The sequence below is a fragment of the Trichosurus vulpecula genome, chromosome 1, assembly GCF_011100635.1.
Source record: "Trichosurus vulpecula isolate mTriVul1 chromosome 1, mTriVul1.pri, whole genome shotgun sequence".
In the NCBI taxonomy this organism is placed as follows: Eukaryota; Metazoa; Chordata; class Mammalia; order Diprotodontia; family Phalangeridae; genus Trichosurus; species Trichosurus vulpecula.
Genome location: NC_050573.1, coordinates 540997110 through 541013384, shown reverse-complemented (window position 1 = coordinate 541013384; position 16275 = coordinate 540997110). Strand labels below are relative to the sequence as shown.

The following is a 16275-nucleotide window of genomic DNA, read 5'->3' as shown; positions in this document are numbered from 1 at the left end:
GGGAATCAGGAGGTGGGATCAGGGGCCTCATAAAGGGGATTCAGAGCATGGGGGAAACCAGAGCTGGAGATGAAAAATAGAACACAGGAGAATCACTGAAATCATGGCTTCAGGCTGTAGGAATGCCTGTGGCCCCTCTGCACGCCCACAATTTAGCCATCTGCTAGTCATTCTTATGCCTATAAGGTGCCACTTGCCCAATCCTCTGCATATGTTGGTGGTGGGATCCAGGCACCTTGTCTCTTGTGCAAAATCAGATGTATGGTGCCCCCCACCCAGCAATATCTGTCTCTCTATTTCCCATTCCCTTCTTTCCACTTCAGCTTTCTCCCTCTCTCTTCTCCCTTCTCATTCCCTCTTTGCCTTCCTCCTTCAGTTCAACCAAATAAACATTTATCAAGCACCTGTAATATGGTATACGAGGCACTATGCTCAATGCTGGAGATATAAAAAAATGTTAAATATCTCAGAGTTGTGCTGGTAAGTGTTTAACAACTGGCTTTCTGGGGGAGAAAATAGTGTGCACAGCAACTTTTAAGTTTAATCTGTATTATTACCATTTCTCCGTTACTTTCTTAAGTCTAGACAATCAAGAGAATAATAAATCAAGACCTGATATGTAGTATTTGTCCATTTCCAAGGTGTAAAGACTCACACTAAAAATTTAATAATCTGTTCTAGGCTCTTGGGAGCAGGCTCCAGAATACCCCTGAAATAGTTCCTACCTTCACATACCTTATGTCCCACTGAGAGGCCTATGACGCGTACAAAGATAAATCAGACATAGTGTAGAGAGTTATAGGGACAAAGACAGCATGTTCTAGGAATAATTGATAGAGAAAACATTTTTATGTAGTGTAATTAGAAAAGCGCCCATGGAGGAGGTAACACTGATTGAATTCTGAATAAGTGAAGAAATTTAAAAGGTGGGAATAAGGAGGAATTGCATTCTAGGCCTATGGGGTAGACTATATGAATGTAAGAAGCAAGAGGTGGCCGGCTGCATTCAGGAAATAGCTAGTAATTCAGTTGCTATAAAGAGAAGTGATGGTGAAAAAGGTAGGCTGGACTTTAAATGCTAGGCTAAGGAGTATGAATTTTATCCCAGAAACTAGAGAACTACTAAAAATTTTTCTGTTGTTTCAGATCTTCTTTTTGATGCTCACTGCTCTTAAACACACTCCAAATTCCTGTTCTGCTTGCACCCTGGGAGAAAAACTCTTTTCCTATGAAAAGACTGTTGCAGGGCTCAGAATTGCACCATTCAAATTGAGTATTTGTTAAATCTCTTTGCTTTTTGCTCCTCAAATATTGGAATCATTTTCTGAAAGGGAGACTAGGACCCCCACATGTACAGTCTTGCTGCTTAGTTCCACAGGCAGGGGGCATCTAACTCTATGTCTTTTTCTGTGCTCCCTAAATCAAGGTTCACATTAAGAGCAAACGCAACCCTCTGGGGATCCACACCCAAACACACCCTCAAAATGCACACAATCTACATACCTACTCAATAACATGCCATGTTTTCTTCCTCTGACATTTACTCTCTGCATTAACTCAGTCATTTTGACCAGGGGGCTAAAATCTCTACGTCCACATTAGGTTCTCCACAGGTTCCATACTCTGATCTCAACACACTCTGTCATGAATATTCAGGGACTAGTTACTCTATAATCATGCCAAAATGATTACCAGGATCAAAGGGATGTTTTGATGCTGCCTAAATACATGGGCAGCTAGGTGGTCCAGTGGATAGAGGGCCAGGCCTTAAGATAGGAAGCCTCATCTTCCTGAGTTCATATCTAGCCTCTGACACTAACTAGCTGTGTGATCCTGGGCAAGTCACTTCACCTCGTTTGCCCCAGTTTCCTCATCTGTAAAATGTTCTGGCAAAGTAAATGGCAAACCACTCCAGTATCTTTGCCAAGAAAACTACAAATGGGGTCATGAAGACTCAGACGTGACTGAACAAAAAATAAATGAGGAATTTGCAGACCTGTTAGCTAACTTTCCTTCTCTAAGACCTGAGTTCAAATCTAGCCTCAGATACTTACTAGCCGTGTGACCTTGCACAAGTTAACTTCGCCTCTGTTCACCACAGTTTCCTCAACTATACAATGGGGATAATCGCAGCACCAACTTGCAGGGTTGTTGTGAGTATCAAATGAGATAATATTTGTAAAGTGCTTAGCATAATGTAGTGAGCATTACATAAAAATCTATTCCCCTTCCCTGCCTTTCCCAATCTTCACAGCTGTCGGCTTTTCAACTCCAAGGTCCCCAGGGTTGCCAAGTTAAAAAAAGATTCATTTGTCAACTATGGAAAAGATAAATTGGAGAGGGGAGAGACTAAAGGCAGAGAGACCAATTAAGTTACTATAATAGTGCGGGGCTATAATGTATATTTTATCACCAACTACTACATTTCTTTAATGTCCACTATGTGGTATTCAGAACTAGACTTGGGGAAAGGTGAGCAGATACCCAGGACACAATATGAATGGGAAAAAAGGGAAGATCAGAGCATTCTATAATATCAGCCAGGGAAGGGATGGAGATGATAAAAGATACTTTTTAAAATGACTTTTTGTAAATGTTCATATTTTAATGAAAGGCAGCTTGGCATCGGTGGTGGATAGAGAGCTGGCCTCAAAGTCAGGAAGACCTGAGTTCATCTGACCTCTGGCTGTATGACCCTGGGCAGCTCAGTGAACCTCTCAGTGCTGTAAGCCAGTGGTGTCAAAATCAAAGAGAAAGAGGGACTACTACACTGTCCATCCCTCTGGGCCTCATATTGACTTAAAAAGTCACATATTAGCATTATCTATGTTCTGTTGTAGTGAGGGAGGGCGCGGCACTCAAAGCAAGGCGGGACAATGGATAGCGTGCCAAGCCTGGAGTCACAAAGACTCATCTTCAGTATCTTTGCCAAGAAAATCCCAAATGGAGTCACAAAGAGATTGACATGACTGAAAATGACTGAACAACAAAAAATTGTATTTTTATTTATCTTGCTAACATTTCCCCATTGGGCTACATTCCTTGGTGGCCTATGTTTGATACCTCTGATCTAAGCCACTCTGAGACTATAAATTGCAGATAGGTACACATCAGCCCTAGTAGAGGAGTTTCCTCACTGGGGAGTTCCTTATATCACAGGTCCAATCCTAACCGTTCATATTTTAATGTCATAAAATCCTATTTTCTGTAGCATCTAGATATATTTATTTGTGATAAGGTGTGCATGTTATAAGAAAAATTTAAAGCCTCCAGAGGACAATAATAATAGTAACTGACATTTATATAGTAACTTAAAGCTGGCAAAGTGTTTTAATACATCATCTCATTTGAGCTTCACAAGACACCTGTGAGTTATTATAGTTATTACCATCCCCATTTTACAGATGAAGAAACTGAGGCATATAGAAGTTAAAAATGACTTGCCCATGGTCACAGTGGGTAGAGATTTGGGCTTGCAGTCAGGAAGATGTGAGTTCAAATTGGGCTTTAGATACTTACCAGCTGTATGACCCTGGGCCAGTCACTCCGCCTCTATCTGCCCAAGTTACTTCATCTATAAAAATAGTGATAGTAATGGAACTTACTTCCCAGGGTTGTTGCAGGGATCAAAATAATTGTAAAGTGCTTAGTAGAGAGCCTGGCAGATTGTTAAGTACAATATAAATTTTAGGTGGTATTATTATCGTTAAAATAAGATTTGAATCCAGCTTTTCATTATTCCACACTCAGCACTCTATCCACTACACCGCAAAGCAGGTGTAATTTTCAAATACAAAGAGTATGGCTTGGAGAAGGGTATAATTTAAAAACCTGGATCAAGTTCTAATAATGCTTTTTCTATACCCTGGTAGTATTATATGGAGGGCAAGGTCCATACTAGGCTTTTCTTATATTTTCAAATAGGAGGCATTGTATTGACTTCCTTCCCTACCCCAAGAAGCAGAAAAAGGCAGCTGTGAAGGGCCTTACCTTGGCTAGGCAGCACCTGCATAATTAAACCTGGGAAGTAAAGGTCAGCAGAAATCTTCAGTTTGATACAAGGGGCAAGCTCACCTGTCCCAGCAGCTCTGAGTAGGTCTCAGTGGTTAGACACTGATTGTGCTGTTGAGCTGCTCAAATAACTTCTAACTCCCCTAGGTGGGTCTTTTTTTCCCTTGGTGTCTCTCTGGTTTCCCTTCTCCTCCTCCCCCTTCCTCTCTCCCACCCACCCACTGTGGAGTTGTCAGATGCTCCAATTCTAGGCCCACAGCATGGATGGAAGACATGACTTCTGGGAAGGGCTCATGAGCCAGGGGAATTGGTTTCATTTAAAGGCTTAGTGACATGGAAAGTCATTCCACCTATGGTGTTTTTTGCCATCTCTTTGAATGTGTAGCTCAGTTTTCCCCCTCTTCTTGTGTCCATTTTTGGTAGGTGTAGTCTTGATCAAGAATAATAGGCAAGTGGCTACTCATAAAATGTCACAGAACTGGAAAGACTGTCAGTGTTCTATACCAACTGCTTTATTTTGCAGATGAGTAAACTGAGGCCCAAAGAACAGAGATGATACCTTAGGTGAGTGGCAGTTAGTGAGTGGCAGAGCCAAGATTTAACCCTGATCTTCCGACATCCAGGCTAGAAATCTTTCTGTTAGATCACTTTGCCTTTCAGCTACCATCTAGATATAGCCCAGAGTACGTTTTGAATTTTAGATAGACAGATAGGTAGATAGATCAATAGAAATATACAGGGCATCCCAAAAGTCTTGGTGCAGTTTTAAGGTATTAAACCTGTGTGTGTGTGTGTGTGTGTGTGTTTGTGTGTGTGTGTGTGTGTGTGTGTGTGTGTAGATGTAGATATAGATATAGATATAGAAAAAGATGGCTATCTGGGAAGGGATATATTCAGAAATGAATGTGATGTTAAAAGATATAAAAAAGATTTTTAAAGAAAAAACACATATGTATATACATACATATACACATATATTTTATGTACATACATATACATACACACACATACATATATATATCCATATACATATATACACCCTTTCCTTCCTGTTTGAATTTGAAATGGTCAAGTCCTCCCTTTCTCTTCCAGGAGCATTTAGCAAAAACACATGAAGTGGTGATTTGAAGTAAGCTATGAAAAAGTAAAGTGAAAGCCAGAAAAACTATTTTCTGCAGCACTTTTGCTTCGCTATGCTTATAACACTTCCTTCTGCATGCCATTTCTATTCATCAACATTTGACTGAGAGTGCTACAGATTATGCTGAAGAATTCAGACAGTAGGGATTTCCTTGGAAGAAAGCAAACCATAGAAGCAGTCCGGATGAGGGTTTAAATCTTCCCTCTGACAGTTATTAGCTGTGCGATTCTGGACTCCTCATGTAACCCCTATCTGCCTTGGCACACCTCCCTGAGATGTAACTATTAAGTCATAGTATTTCAGGAAATTACACAATGACAGTCTCAGCAAACCCGCACAAATAGACAAGCCTTTGGTTTCTGCTTTATTCATTCTATTATTTCTTTTGTTTCAGCTCAAGGCTGAACTTTTGGACATTGCTATGGAGAACCAGACCCTGAATGATACCCTCGGCTCTTTGTCTGATGCAGTGGTGGGTCTGACGTGCAGCCAGCTAGAGGCCCTGTCTCCAGAAGCAGTGCACAATGCAATCTCAACTCTTAGCCAGGTCTCAGGGTGGGCCAGGAGCCAGGTCATTATCTTGTCCACTAAGTACTTGACCCATGAGAAGGTCAGTCCAGTTCGTGACTTCTTGAATGTAGTAAAGGCCACCCAAATACTGGGACTGTTTTTTAAACTATATGGGTCAATATTGCAAACACACAAAAAGTACTTTAAATGATAAATACCAGGGAATTTGGCACCAGCTTAAGTATCTAGAATCCATATACTTTTTTAAAAGCAGTTATTTTTAAATTCCAAACTGAATCTGGGATCTGTGACCTAAACAAGCAGATGTGTTTTTAGTGGGTCATCCCACAATTACTTTTTATTTAAAGATAATATGAAAAAGTTGTTGGACTAGGAGTCGGGGGCCTGGTGGGAGACTGTCTCGTCCTGGTTTGGCCACTACCTATCTGTGACACCTATCCTTGGGGGGTCTTCACTTTTCTCATCTGTAAAATTTGGGAGAGTGCTGCCTGCCCCTACTCTCTCTCAGAGGATTATTGAGAGGCTGAAGTGAAATAACAGATATGAGGGCTCTATCCCTGATGCTTTTCTCTTTTTAGCATTCTCCTGCTAGATGACCTGCTTCATTAGTTCCCATTGGTTTAATTATCATTTCTATGCAGATTACTCACAGATCTATATCTCCAGCCACAGAATCTCCCCTGAGTTTCAGTTCTACATCAACTGCCCGTTGGACATTCCACGCAGGACATTTTAAGTTATCCCCAATGTTTCATTCTTCTTCGTCCCACGTATCCAATAAGCTGCCAAAATCATTCTGTTCATGCCTCCAAAAACATCTCTTACCTCCTAATCATTACTTTCACAGTCACTGTCTTAGTTCAGGCCCTTATCATCTCTTGAATGGTTCATTGTAATAGCGTCCTAATTGGTCTCTGCCTTGAATCTATCCCCTTTCCAATCCATTTCCTACATGGCTTCCCGAGGGCTATTCCTTAAGAGTAGGTCTGGCCTCCCTACCTAAGTCTCCCTGTGGCTCCCTACTATGTGAATTCCTCTGTCATTGAAAGCTCTTTGCAATCTGGCCCCAACCTACCTTTCTAGCCTCATTATACTTTGCTCCCCTTCCCGCAGTCTACCATTCAGACAGACTACTGGCCTTCTAGCCATTCCTCACATGTCTTCAGTCCTTTATTTCCTGTTTCCTATTCTTGAATTGTACTCCCTCCGCACTTGTACCTCCTGGAGTCTCTTCCATCTACACTCAGCTCAAGTACCACCTTTGCCTTTTCTGAATGCTCTTCTGTTCCCCCCACCAACTACCTTTCATTTTAAAAATATACTCTGTATATACTTAGATATTGTATATACTTATATACTTGTAGATACTGTATAGGCTTAGATTTTGTCTCTTCTAATAGAATGTAAGTTTCTTGAGGGCAGGACTATTCATTTTTGTCTTTGAATCCTCAGTACCTAGCACAGTGGTTGGCATATAATAGTCACTTAATAAATGCTCTTTGATTTATTGATTGCTATGGAAAATATGAAGCCCTATAGAAACACAAGGAGTTATTACTTTTTTACCCATTATGTCCCATTGCCACAACCCCACCTATTCTGCATTAATGAGAGCTAGGCTCCTTCCATTGTCCTTTGCTGTATTTCCTACTCAAAAGTTTAGATAGATTTTTAATGGGGGGAAAAGTGACCTAAATCCTGAATTGTCTCCAAATCTTTTAAAGCTTCTGTTCCATGAGGCATCTTGTTCTCTCTCCTAGGTCATATCATTCTACAACATCAGCCAGATGGGCTCATTACTGGCTGGTATCAGCACCCAAGCTTTCTACAGTATGGATCCAAAGGAGCTCTCACATGTCACTAGAGGCACCATCTCCCAACACGTATCTGATTTGTCAGCCGCCCAGCAACAAGGTATCCTCAGCAAGGTAATGAGAAACTCCGATAAACAGTAACTTCAAACCAGAGCACTTGGTTTCAGAATCCCTGTAGGTGAAATGTGATTTTGGCTATGGGATTAATTCTGGGTTAGACGTCTCTTAAGCCCAAAACGAAAACAAAAACAAAACAACCAAAAAAATCCCTTTGCTTGGGACCTCTCCTAACTCTTTAGTAAGTGGCATCTTTCTGAATCTGAGGAGTCTTTCCTGATTCCTCCAGTTGTTAGTGCCATCTTCCATAAGTTTGTATTGATTTTATACATATCCTATATTTACTGTTATATCTCTGATCATGTGATTTCTTGCCCCTTCCCCCTCCCCACCAGGAGCATTCCTTGAGGGTTGGACTGTTTGTATCCTCAGTGTCTTGCACATATTAGATGCTTAATGAATGGTGATTGATCAGTAATATTATCATAAATTACTGGAGATAGAAGAGACCTTGGTGTTGCCATCAAGGTTTCCTCCATCTCTCCCTGCTCTTTCCTGCCGCCCAAAGGCCAGGTTTGGACTTAATACAAGATGGTGCTTTATGAATCTTCCCTGCCCTTCCCCCACTGCCTAAAATGCACATCAGTGTTTTTCTTAGGATCCTAAGATCATAGTTTTAGAGATGGAAGAGTCTCCAGGGCCCATCTAGTCATCAAAATGTTATGTTCAATTGCAGAAATTTCAAGAAACTAAACCTAAAAGCCTCATCGTATACCTTATGTACTATGCCTGTCTCTTTCTTGTTTTTGGTTAGATGATTGAAGCAGGTGGTGTTTCTTCAACAGTCATGGATGTACAAGGAGTTTTCTTTAAGGAAGTATCTCTCTTCGATTTATGGAAGGAGCCAGGCTTTAACTCTACAGTTGTCAAAGAAAAGGAGCTCAGGAGAAGCCAGGTAATGGGTAGTCACAACATGAGTCTCCTCCTCTGGAGAAGAGATTCATGCTGGCAAAGCTAACTGTAAGTTGGACTTCTGAAAGATAATGCTATTTTACTATTGCCACACGTGATCAGGCAGTGTGGTGTCATGGATAGAGAGCTAGTTCTGAAACCAGAAAGCCTCTGATAGTACTGGCTACGTGACCCTGAGCAAGTCTCTTAACCTCTCAGTGCTCGAAGCAACCTTCTAAGGTCGTCAAGTGGCGATTCTTTGCAACTTTGGCACCTTCTATTGCCAGCTTACATTGGTAGAGGAAGTTTCTTCACTTAGGTATTACTTATCCCTACATGATCAGATCAGATGTATGATCCAGCACAACAGATTAAGTTGGATATTTATAATGAGAAAAGTATTCATTAACACTGTGGCTATCACTGTGGCCAAAGTGGGTGTAGTGGTTTCAGGAATGTCAAAGCAAAATACTTTCTCGACTCAGGAACCTCACCATAAAATATATAATATTTTATTATATGGCATATTATACATTATATATTGTATTATATATTGTTATTATATCATATGTTGTATGTAAATAGATCTCGAAATGTTTGTTGTTGCTCATTTGTTTCAGTTGTGTCCAACTCTTGGTGATCCCATTTGGTGTTTTCTTGGCGGAGATAGTGGAGTAATTTGCCATTTCCTTTTCTAGCTCATTTGACAGATGAGGAAATTGACGCAAACAGGGTTAAATGGTTTGCCCAGGATCATCCATCTAGTAAATGTCTGGGGCTGGATTTCAGCTCAGAAAGCTGAGTCTTCCTGACTTCAGACATGGCGCTCTATCCACTGCAGCTCTCTGGCATTTCTTTTTGTCTGAGTATTTATAATAGCTATGTTTAGTCTGGATAAGAAAAATTTAGAAAACTGAAGTAGTTCACACTGATATAGCACTTCCAGGTTTGAAGTTTTAAATATATTATCTCATTTGATCCTGGCAAAAATCCTCTGAGATAAGTCCCCATTTTATAGGAAAAGAAACTGAGACCCAGTGAGGTTAGGGACTAGGGAGTATGTAGGAGCACATGAATAGTAAGTGTCTAGGGTAAGATTCTAACACAGGTCTTCCTCATGGTATATCCAATGCTACGATCTTTTACAAGGTCAGACGTGAGAGCTGTTATGTAGTAATGGGATAATACTCTTGTTACTTAGCCCCAGAGGTCAATGAGTTGCTGAGAGGCTAGATGTCAGCTCCACCTAGGATAATGATATTGATAATACTAGTGATGATGATAATAATTTATATATCTCATTAAGGTTTTGCGTAGTCCTTTACATAGGTTAACTTATTTGATCCTCACAAGAACTCTGTGAGGTAGGGAATAATGTTATTATCCCCATTTGATGGGGCACATTTGATAGATGAGGAAACTGTGTGCCCAGAGTCACACAGCTAAGGAGTGTATAAGGTAGGATTAAAACTCAGGTCTTTCTCACTCTAAGGCCTGTGCTCCATTCACTTCACTACCCAGATGTCTTTTGTGGGGAAAAGCAAAAACTTCCAAACAATTAGAGGTGTCCAAAGGTAGAGAAGGCTATTTCAAGTCGTACTGAGCCTCTTATGAAAGGGAATTTTCAAGTAAGTCCTAGATGTCTCCTTACTGGCAGGTAGTATATGAAACTCCTGTTCAGGTATTGGTTGTACTAAGTGACTTCTGAGTTCTTTTCCATCTCTGAAATCCTATGTCAAATAGAGCTGGCAGGCTCCCATCTAGCACACAATTTACTTGACTCTGGAAATTACTTAGGGTTAAATTACAAGTTCTGTAAAAACAAATAGATGCCCTAGTCTATGAGTTAGAGATTCTGCAACTGTATTTCTTCTTGAAACAGGAGCCAAATGAATGTATATTTTCTCCTCTGAAAATGCTGGCAGGAGAAGGGTTTGGATAAAGCCTCTGCGGAGACAGAAATCCCTTTCCTAGAGCTCTATTCCAGCTAGTTCTGACCAGGTTCCTTGATTTTCTTCCCAAACTTTTCTTCCCTGGGTGGGGTAGGAATGGAGGAACATGGTCAAGAAGATTTAATTAATCAATAGGATATGAAAAACACAGGAAACCAAATTTCAGACTTGTTTTTCAACATTCCGTTCCTTGGCAAACACACAAACACACACAGTGTGTACACACATTTACTTTTGATTATTCTCACCACAGGCCTTGTTTCTGTATGATTTTTTGTCAAGAACGATGAGAAAGCCTGATGACCTCCTAAGGTAAGGAAAAATAACTAACCAATGTCAGTGGGATCCTCCACGAGGGTCCTACACCAGTGTGTCAGAGTGATATGAAAGGGTCTCTGTGTCCTTTCTATATCCCTCTTGTTTCTAACTTGATTCCCTCCCCACATCCCCCACCCTCCTCTCCCATCTCTTTTCAGTGTAGGGCAGTTGGTTAAAGGAATAACATGCCAGCAGATTGAGAGCATGAGCTCTGACTCATTTTTGGCTCATTTCAAGTATTTTGAAAACAATCTCCACCTGCTTTCTCCATATCAGGTACCATTAGCAGCCTTTTTTCCAGTTCTAACTCTGTTTCTGCCCATCCCCCATAAGTGGGTTGACGTTGATTGCTCTGGTTCGAGACTTTTTCCTAGGGGTTTTCAGATGCCAGTGATAGTTTGGGGCCAACTGTTTGACTCAAGCCAAGTTCTCTCCAGTTTCATATTTTTAAAGGGGGCAAAGTATCTGGACTTGGTAACCTTTATATCTTGGCAACCAAAGCCAGCATAGCATGATTATTCCAAATTCAAATTTGAACCAAGAAATACATTTATAACGTGTGTATGGGGGGGTAATTATTTTTTAAATTACTGCATATATGCTGATAATTATTTGAATTAAAAATGTTCCACCCACACATTGCTGTCCTTTATTATTAGAGTATTTGATTAAAATGCTCTAAGAATATTTTTCATATAAAACTTTATCTTCCAAGTAAGTGTGAGACTATTTGATGCTGTGAATGAGATGTGTCATCAGCATACCTTATTTAATCATAGTTTTTGAGAGGGTACAAATGTGACTAGAGTTCATAGTATATACATTATGAGCTTGAAATATCTGCAGAACCCAAGGCCTTGGGCAAGGTGCCCCCTTCCCAGGTGAACATGGAGAGCATTTTTCTTCCTTGTACTTAGATATATTTAAAATTAGAATTAAAATATTTCTATACCATTGGGGTTTACTCAGTTCTTTCTTTGAGGGATGGTGGAAAAGGAAGACTAATATTTGTTATATAGCTCTATTAGACGAGGCTGTAAAGTTTTTGTGAAGGCCCTGGCGTCTGTTTCTTAGATGATGAAAGGTTCTGTCCTACCCTATTAAATTGGTGGAGATGGGACACTCTGAGACTATGCTTCATCTGTAAAATGGGGGTCATAATAGCCCCTAACTCATACAGTTGTTGTGAGGCTCAAATGAATGATCATAATTAAAGTGCTTTGCAAACTTTAAAGTGCTATATAAATGCTAGCTATTGTTATTAATGTTGTCATCGTTCTGAAGAAGTCAAGCTCATCTTAAATCGCTTGTACCAAGCTAGGCTTGGCTCATTCAGATCTCATAAGGCCTAGAAATCTTTAGACATGACTTTATTCTTTCAGGTTAATTGTTTAGCTTGGAAGTACTGGACGGAGTCTCGCTCGTCTCTGCCTCCCTTTCTCCTATCTGCACTCCCGTAAGTAAACATTGTTGGAATCCTAAACCTGGCTTAGCAGTTACACTGATTGGAATTTATTATAATTCTCCCTTACTTACCTACATGGAGCACTTCAAAGTTTGCATATGCTGACTCTATATTGATTCTGCCTTAGATACTTTATAGTTGCTTGACTCTGGGAAAGTCATTTAACCTTTCTTAGCCTCCGTTTCCTCACTTGTGAAATGAGGATAACAGTGCCTACCTTACAAAGTGGTTTTAAGGATCAAAAAGCATAATAAATATTAAGCATTTTGCAAAACTAAAAAGCATTATATAAATATTAGCTACAATTACTATTAAGCGGGAGCAAGCTTGGTCTGTAACCTCATAGTCCTTTAAATAACTTGGAGACCTCAGCACCCCAGAAAGTTCATTTCGAACATCAGGATAGAAGTGAGAGTCCCTAATAATGAATGAATGATTTAAGGGATCCTAAAGGCAGTAAATTGGGCTCTTCTTAATCTTTTGATGAGAATAATGAATGTAGTTTTACTGTACAGAATAAAATACCATTATAATTCCAGAAAAATAAAAGAAAGTTCTTCTTTACATTTAGGAGTCTATGATCTTAATTCTGGGTAGAATTTACAACTCTGCTCAGAAGCCTGATGGAATTACAGGTGCTTTAAGCAAAGGTTCTCCATGTTAATCCATTGGCTGGTTTTGCTTTCAGAATTTCAGGGCAAGCCTTAAAAGAAACACAGTCTAGATTTGCAAGACCTGCCTGAGTACCATTCCTCCCTCTCTCTTCTTCCCATTCTCACTTTCCAAGTCCTTCTGCCTTTGCTCCCATTTTCTTCTCTCTCGCTCACTCTCTTCTCCATCCCTTTCCCCTTCTTTTCTTCTTTAATAATAATAGCAAACATGTATATAGTAGTTTAAGGTTTACAAAGTGTTTTGCATATGTTCAGTCAGTTAACCCATCAATCATCAAGCATTTATTTAGCTCATGCTACATGCTTAGGACTGTGCTAGGCATTGTGGTTATCAAACATGGTCTCTGACTAATAGGAGTTTTTAATCAAGTTGAGGAAGCAAACCCCCAACTTGAGAACAATTAAGTACGAAACTGTAATATGGCCAATAAAGGCAGCAGAAAAGCTATATTCTTCCTCCTCATTTTCCCTTGCTTTCTTTCCAGGGCGCGTTATCTGGAGCTGGTCTCAGCCTCTCAGTGTGTTCCCTTTCTGATTAGCCTAGGGAAGATCCAGCTGAACACTCTCGTTTTAGATTCTCACAAAAAGAATTCAATTATCAGAAAAGTACGGCAATGCTTGGTAAGAAAAGGTTCCTCCTGCTCTGAAAGAGGCTTGTGTTTAATTCTCTTCTGTTGCGTGATGCCTCCATTTCCCCAAATGTTCTCTGTTATGCAAAGTAAACATTGGCTCTCTCTTCAGTAAAGTCTCAGTACCACCTTTTAATCTGCACAGTAGGGGAAGGAATGGATAGTAACAGTTTGGCAAAAATTCCTAGGGTCTTGAGTTTCATGAGAACCTGTGGGAATCTAAAGTATCCTCAGAATAGTAATGAAAATAGTGTTCTGAAGCAGCATACTTTTTTTAAAAAAATTATTCATTTTTAATTTTATGTCACCTACCTTCCAAATACATACCTTCTCCATCTCCTCCCCCAGAAAGCTATCTCTCGTGACAAAGAATAAAAATGAAAGAAGAAGAAAAAATTAGCTCGGTAAAATTAACCCACAGATCAATGTAGTCTGATCATATATACAAATCTGTATGTTACCTCAAAGGGAAAAAAACTGTGCAAAGTGGGGAGGTACATTTTGTGTCATCTCTTCTCTGAGTTTAAGATTGGTCATTGTGGTTATTACATCTATATTTAATTATAGTTATGATGTGTTCCATTTCATTTTTTCTTGTTCTTTCCAAATACATTATTGTAAACATTGTGCATGTTGTGAGGATGGTTCTGCTTATTTCACTCTGCATCAGATCATATAAGCCTTCCTATACTTCTTAGAGTTCTTCACAATTCATCCTTTCTCAAGTTGAAGTGATATTCTTTTACACTGAAGCATCAGCGTGCTAAAGAAAAAGAAAGGACCCAGTCTGGCTGATACCATACAAAACTGTAGAGGCAGCAAAGTTTGTATTTAACATTGTCTGCCTCCTTATTCTTCCCCTGCCCCCTGCCCCTTTTGGCTTATTCTTTTGCCCTAGGATTCCTTCAGTTCTCATATTGTCCCAGTCTCTCCCGTGAGAAAGGAAATTTGATAGATTCATTTAAAAAGAATATTGCATGCTGAGTATAATGCTTAACACCAAATGAATGAGTCATTAATAATGGAATGTCAGATCTCAGTAGGGAAGAGTTTGGAGGAGAAGTCTTCAAATTACAGGATGTTGGCTGCTTCCCACTCCATGGCTGTATGTATAAGACCAACCATATCTATTTAATTCCTTAGAGGGCTTGAAGTAGCCCAATTTCAGTGACAGTATTTTCAAGCTATGTTAGAAGGGAGATTCATCAAATATCCCTCTTTTTAAAAAAATAATTATCCAAGTGCATCTATAAGGCACCTGCCTTCTGTTTATTTCCTAGCCATCCCTACTCACACAGTTCTATCCCTTGAAGATTTTATGTTTTATGCATGCCAGGTGCACAAAGCAGTTTTCTATAAACCTGATGCTTGCATCACTGGGATAAATTCAGGTCATGTTCAATTTCCACCTAATCCAAGAGACTGAAGGTCTTGTAACAGCCAAAGCATTTGATAGGGTTGTAAGTAAAACTACCTCACGTCAAGTGACTATAACAAAACATTCTCCTAGATGTGCCTGGGAGACAGTTTTCCCAGCTCTGGCCTCTTGGTTTCAGAATGATTCTATTACTGATGAATACGACATTGACATCATTGGAAACCTCATCTGCCATTTGCCTCCAGCCATTATCCAAAATGGGATTCACCCTAGGGCCTTGGCCACAGCAATGGACAGACTCAAATTCTGCACCAGCCTCAGCCCTGAGCAAAAGACTGAAGTGAAGCACAAACTCCTGGAGCTGCATGGGTGAGATGGTCAGCCTTTGGCTTTATGCACAGCCTAGGTCAGTCTGCGTTTGTTTTTCTGGTTAATGGCTTTCCCTCTGTTGTCTTGCTGACATAATGCAAAGAAGCACAAATTTCTAGCAACAGAGAGACTCTTGAATAGATTCAGAAGTCAGATTCCCCCTGACATTGGATATTGACATACTTTTCTTTCTGCACAAGGCTCAGGAGCCTTTGTCTTGGCCCTGCCTCGGATTCATTATGTGACCTTAGGGATTCATTTAGCTTGGTTGGGCTACTTTCCTCATCTGTAAAAGTGGGATGATAATACCTGCCCTATCTGGGTTAAAGGGTTATGATGAGGAAAGGATCAGGTAGGTTGTGATGGGCATAGGCAATTGTTGTCAGGCTTTGAAAAATGTTAAAGGTGCTATACAAATTTCTGACATTATTGTTGGTCTTAATGATGGATAGGGAAAGGGAGTAGACCAATGATTTCATTAGTAAAGGAAACTCCCTCTATTAATGCAGGTCAGCACTTTCTCTTCAACCAATTGTAACTCAAGTCCCAAAGCCCATTTGGCATGGGACTCTTTCCTCATTGGTAGAAACCAGTGGACTCAAGCTTGAAGAGACTCAGGAGCATGAAGAGACTGAAAACTTCTCTCTCTCTCTTTGTCCCCTTGGGCAAGTCACTTACCCCTGTTTGCCTCAGTTTCCTCATCTGTAAAATGAGCTGGAGAAGAAAATGGCAAACCACTCTTGTATCTTTGCCAAGAAAACCCCACATGGGGGCACAAAGAATCAGACACGACTGAAAGGACTAAACAACAACAACAAGCAGGGTAGTACTTCTATTTCTCGTCAATCTGAATAATAGGGACTACTTCCGCTAAAGGATCCAGTCTTTCTCTACCACAAAGGGAGAAGCCAAATTGCCAGTGTGGTGGGCCCCTATAAAAGACTACCAAATGTGATGTGGTTTTTTAACCACCTCTCTCTCGCTTTAA

At 40.2% G+C, this 16275-nt stretch overlaps 1 protein-coding gene across 1 annotated transcript in view; it reads left to right on the top strand.

Annotated features, from left to right (window-relative positions):
- OTOA (otoancorin) overlaps positions 1–16275 on the top strand; it is a 93714-nt gene that overhangs the window by 21360 nt on the left and 56079 nt on the right. Inside the window, exons 12-19 of the mRNA XM_036741596.1 lie at positions 5547–5762; positions 7444–7611; positions 8369–8509; positions 10711–10769; positions 10934–11051; positions 12158–12231; positions 13397–13532; positions 15097–15287. Of these exons, the coding sequence (XP_036597491.1) occupies positions 5547–5762; positions 7444–7611; positions 8369–8509; positions 10711–10769; positions 10934–11051; positions 12158–12231; positions 13397–13532; positions 15097–15287 (1103 nt within the window). The remainder of the gene's footprint in view (positions 1–5546; positions 5763–7443; positions 7612–8368; positions 8510–10710; positions 10770–10933; positions 11052–12157; positions 12232–13396; positions 13533–15096; positions 15288–16275) is intronic.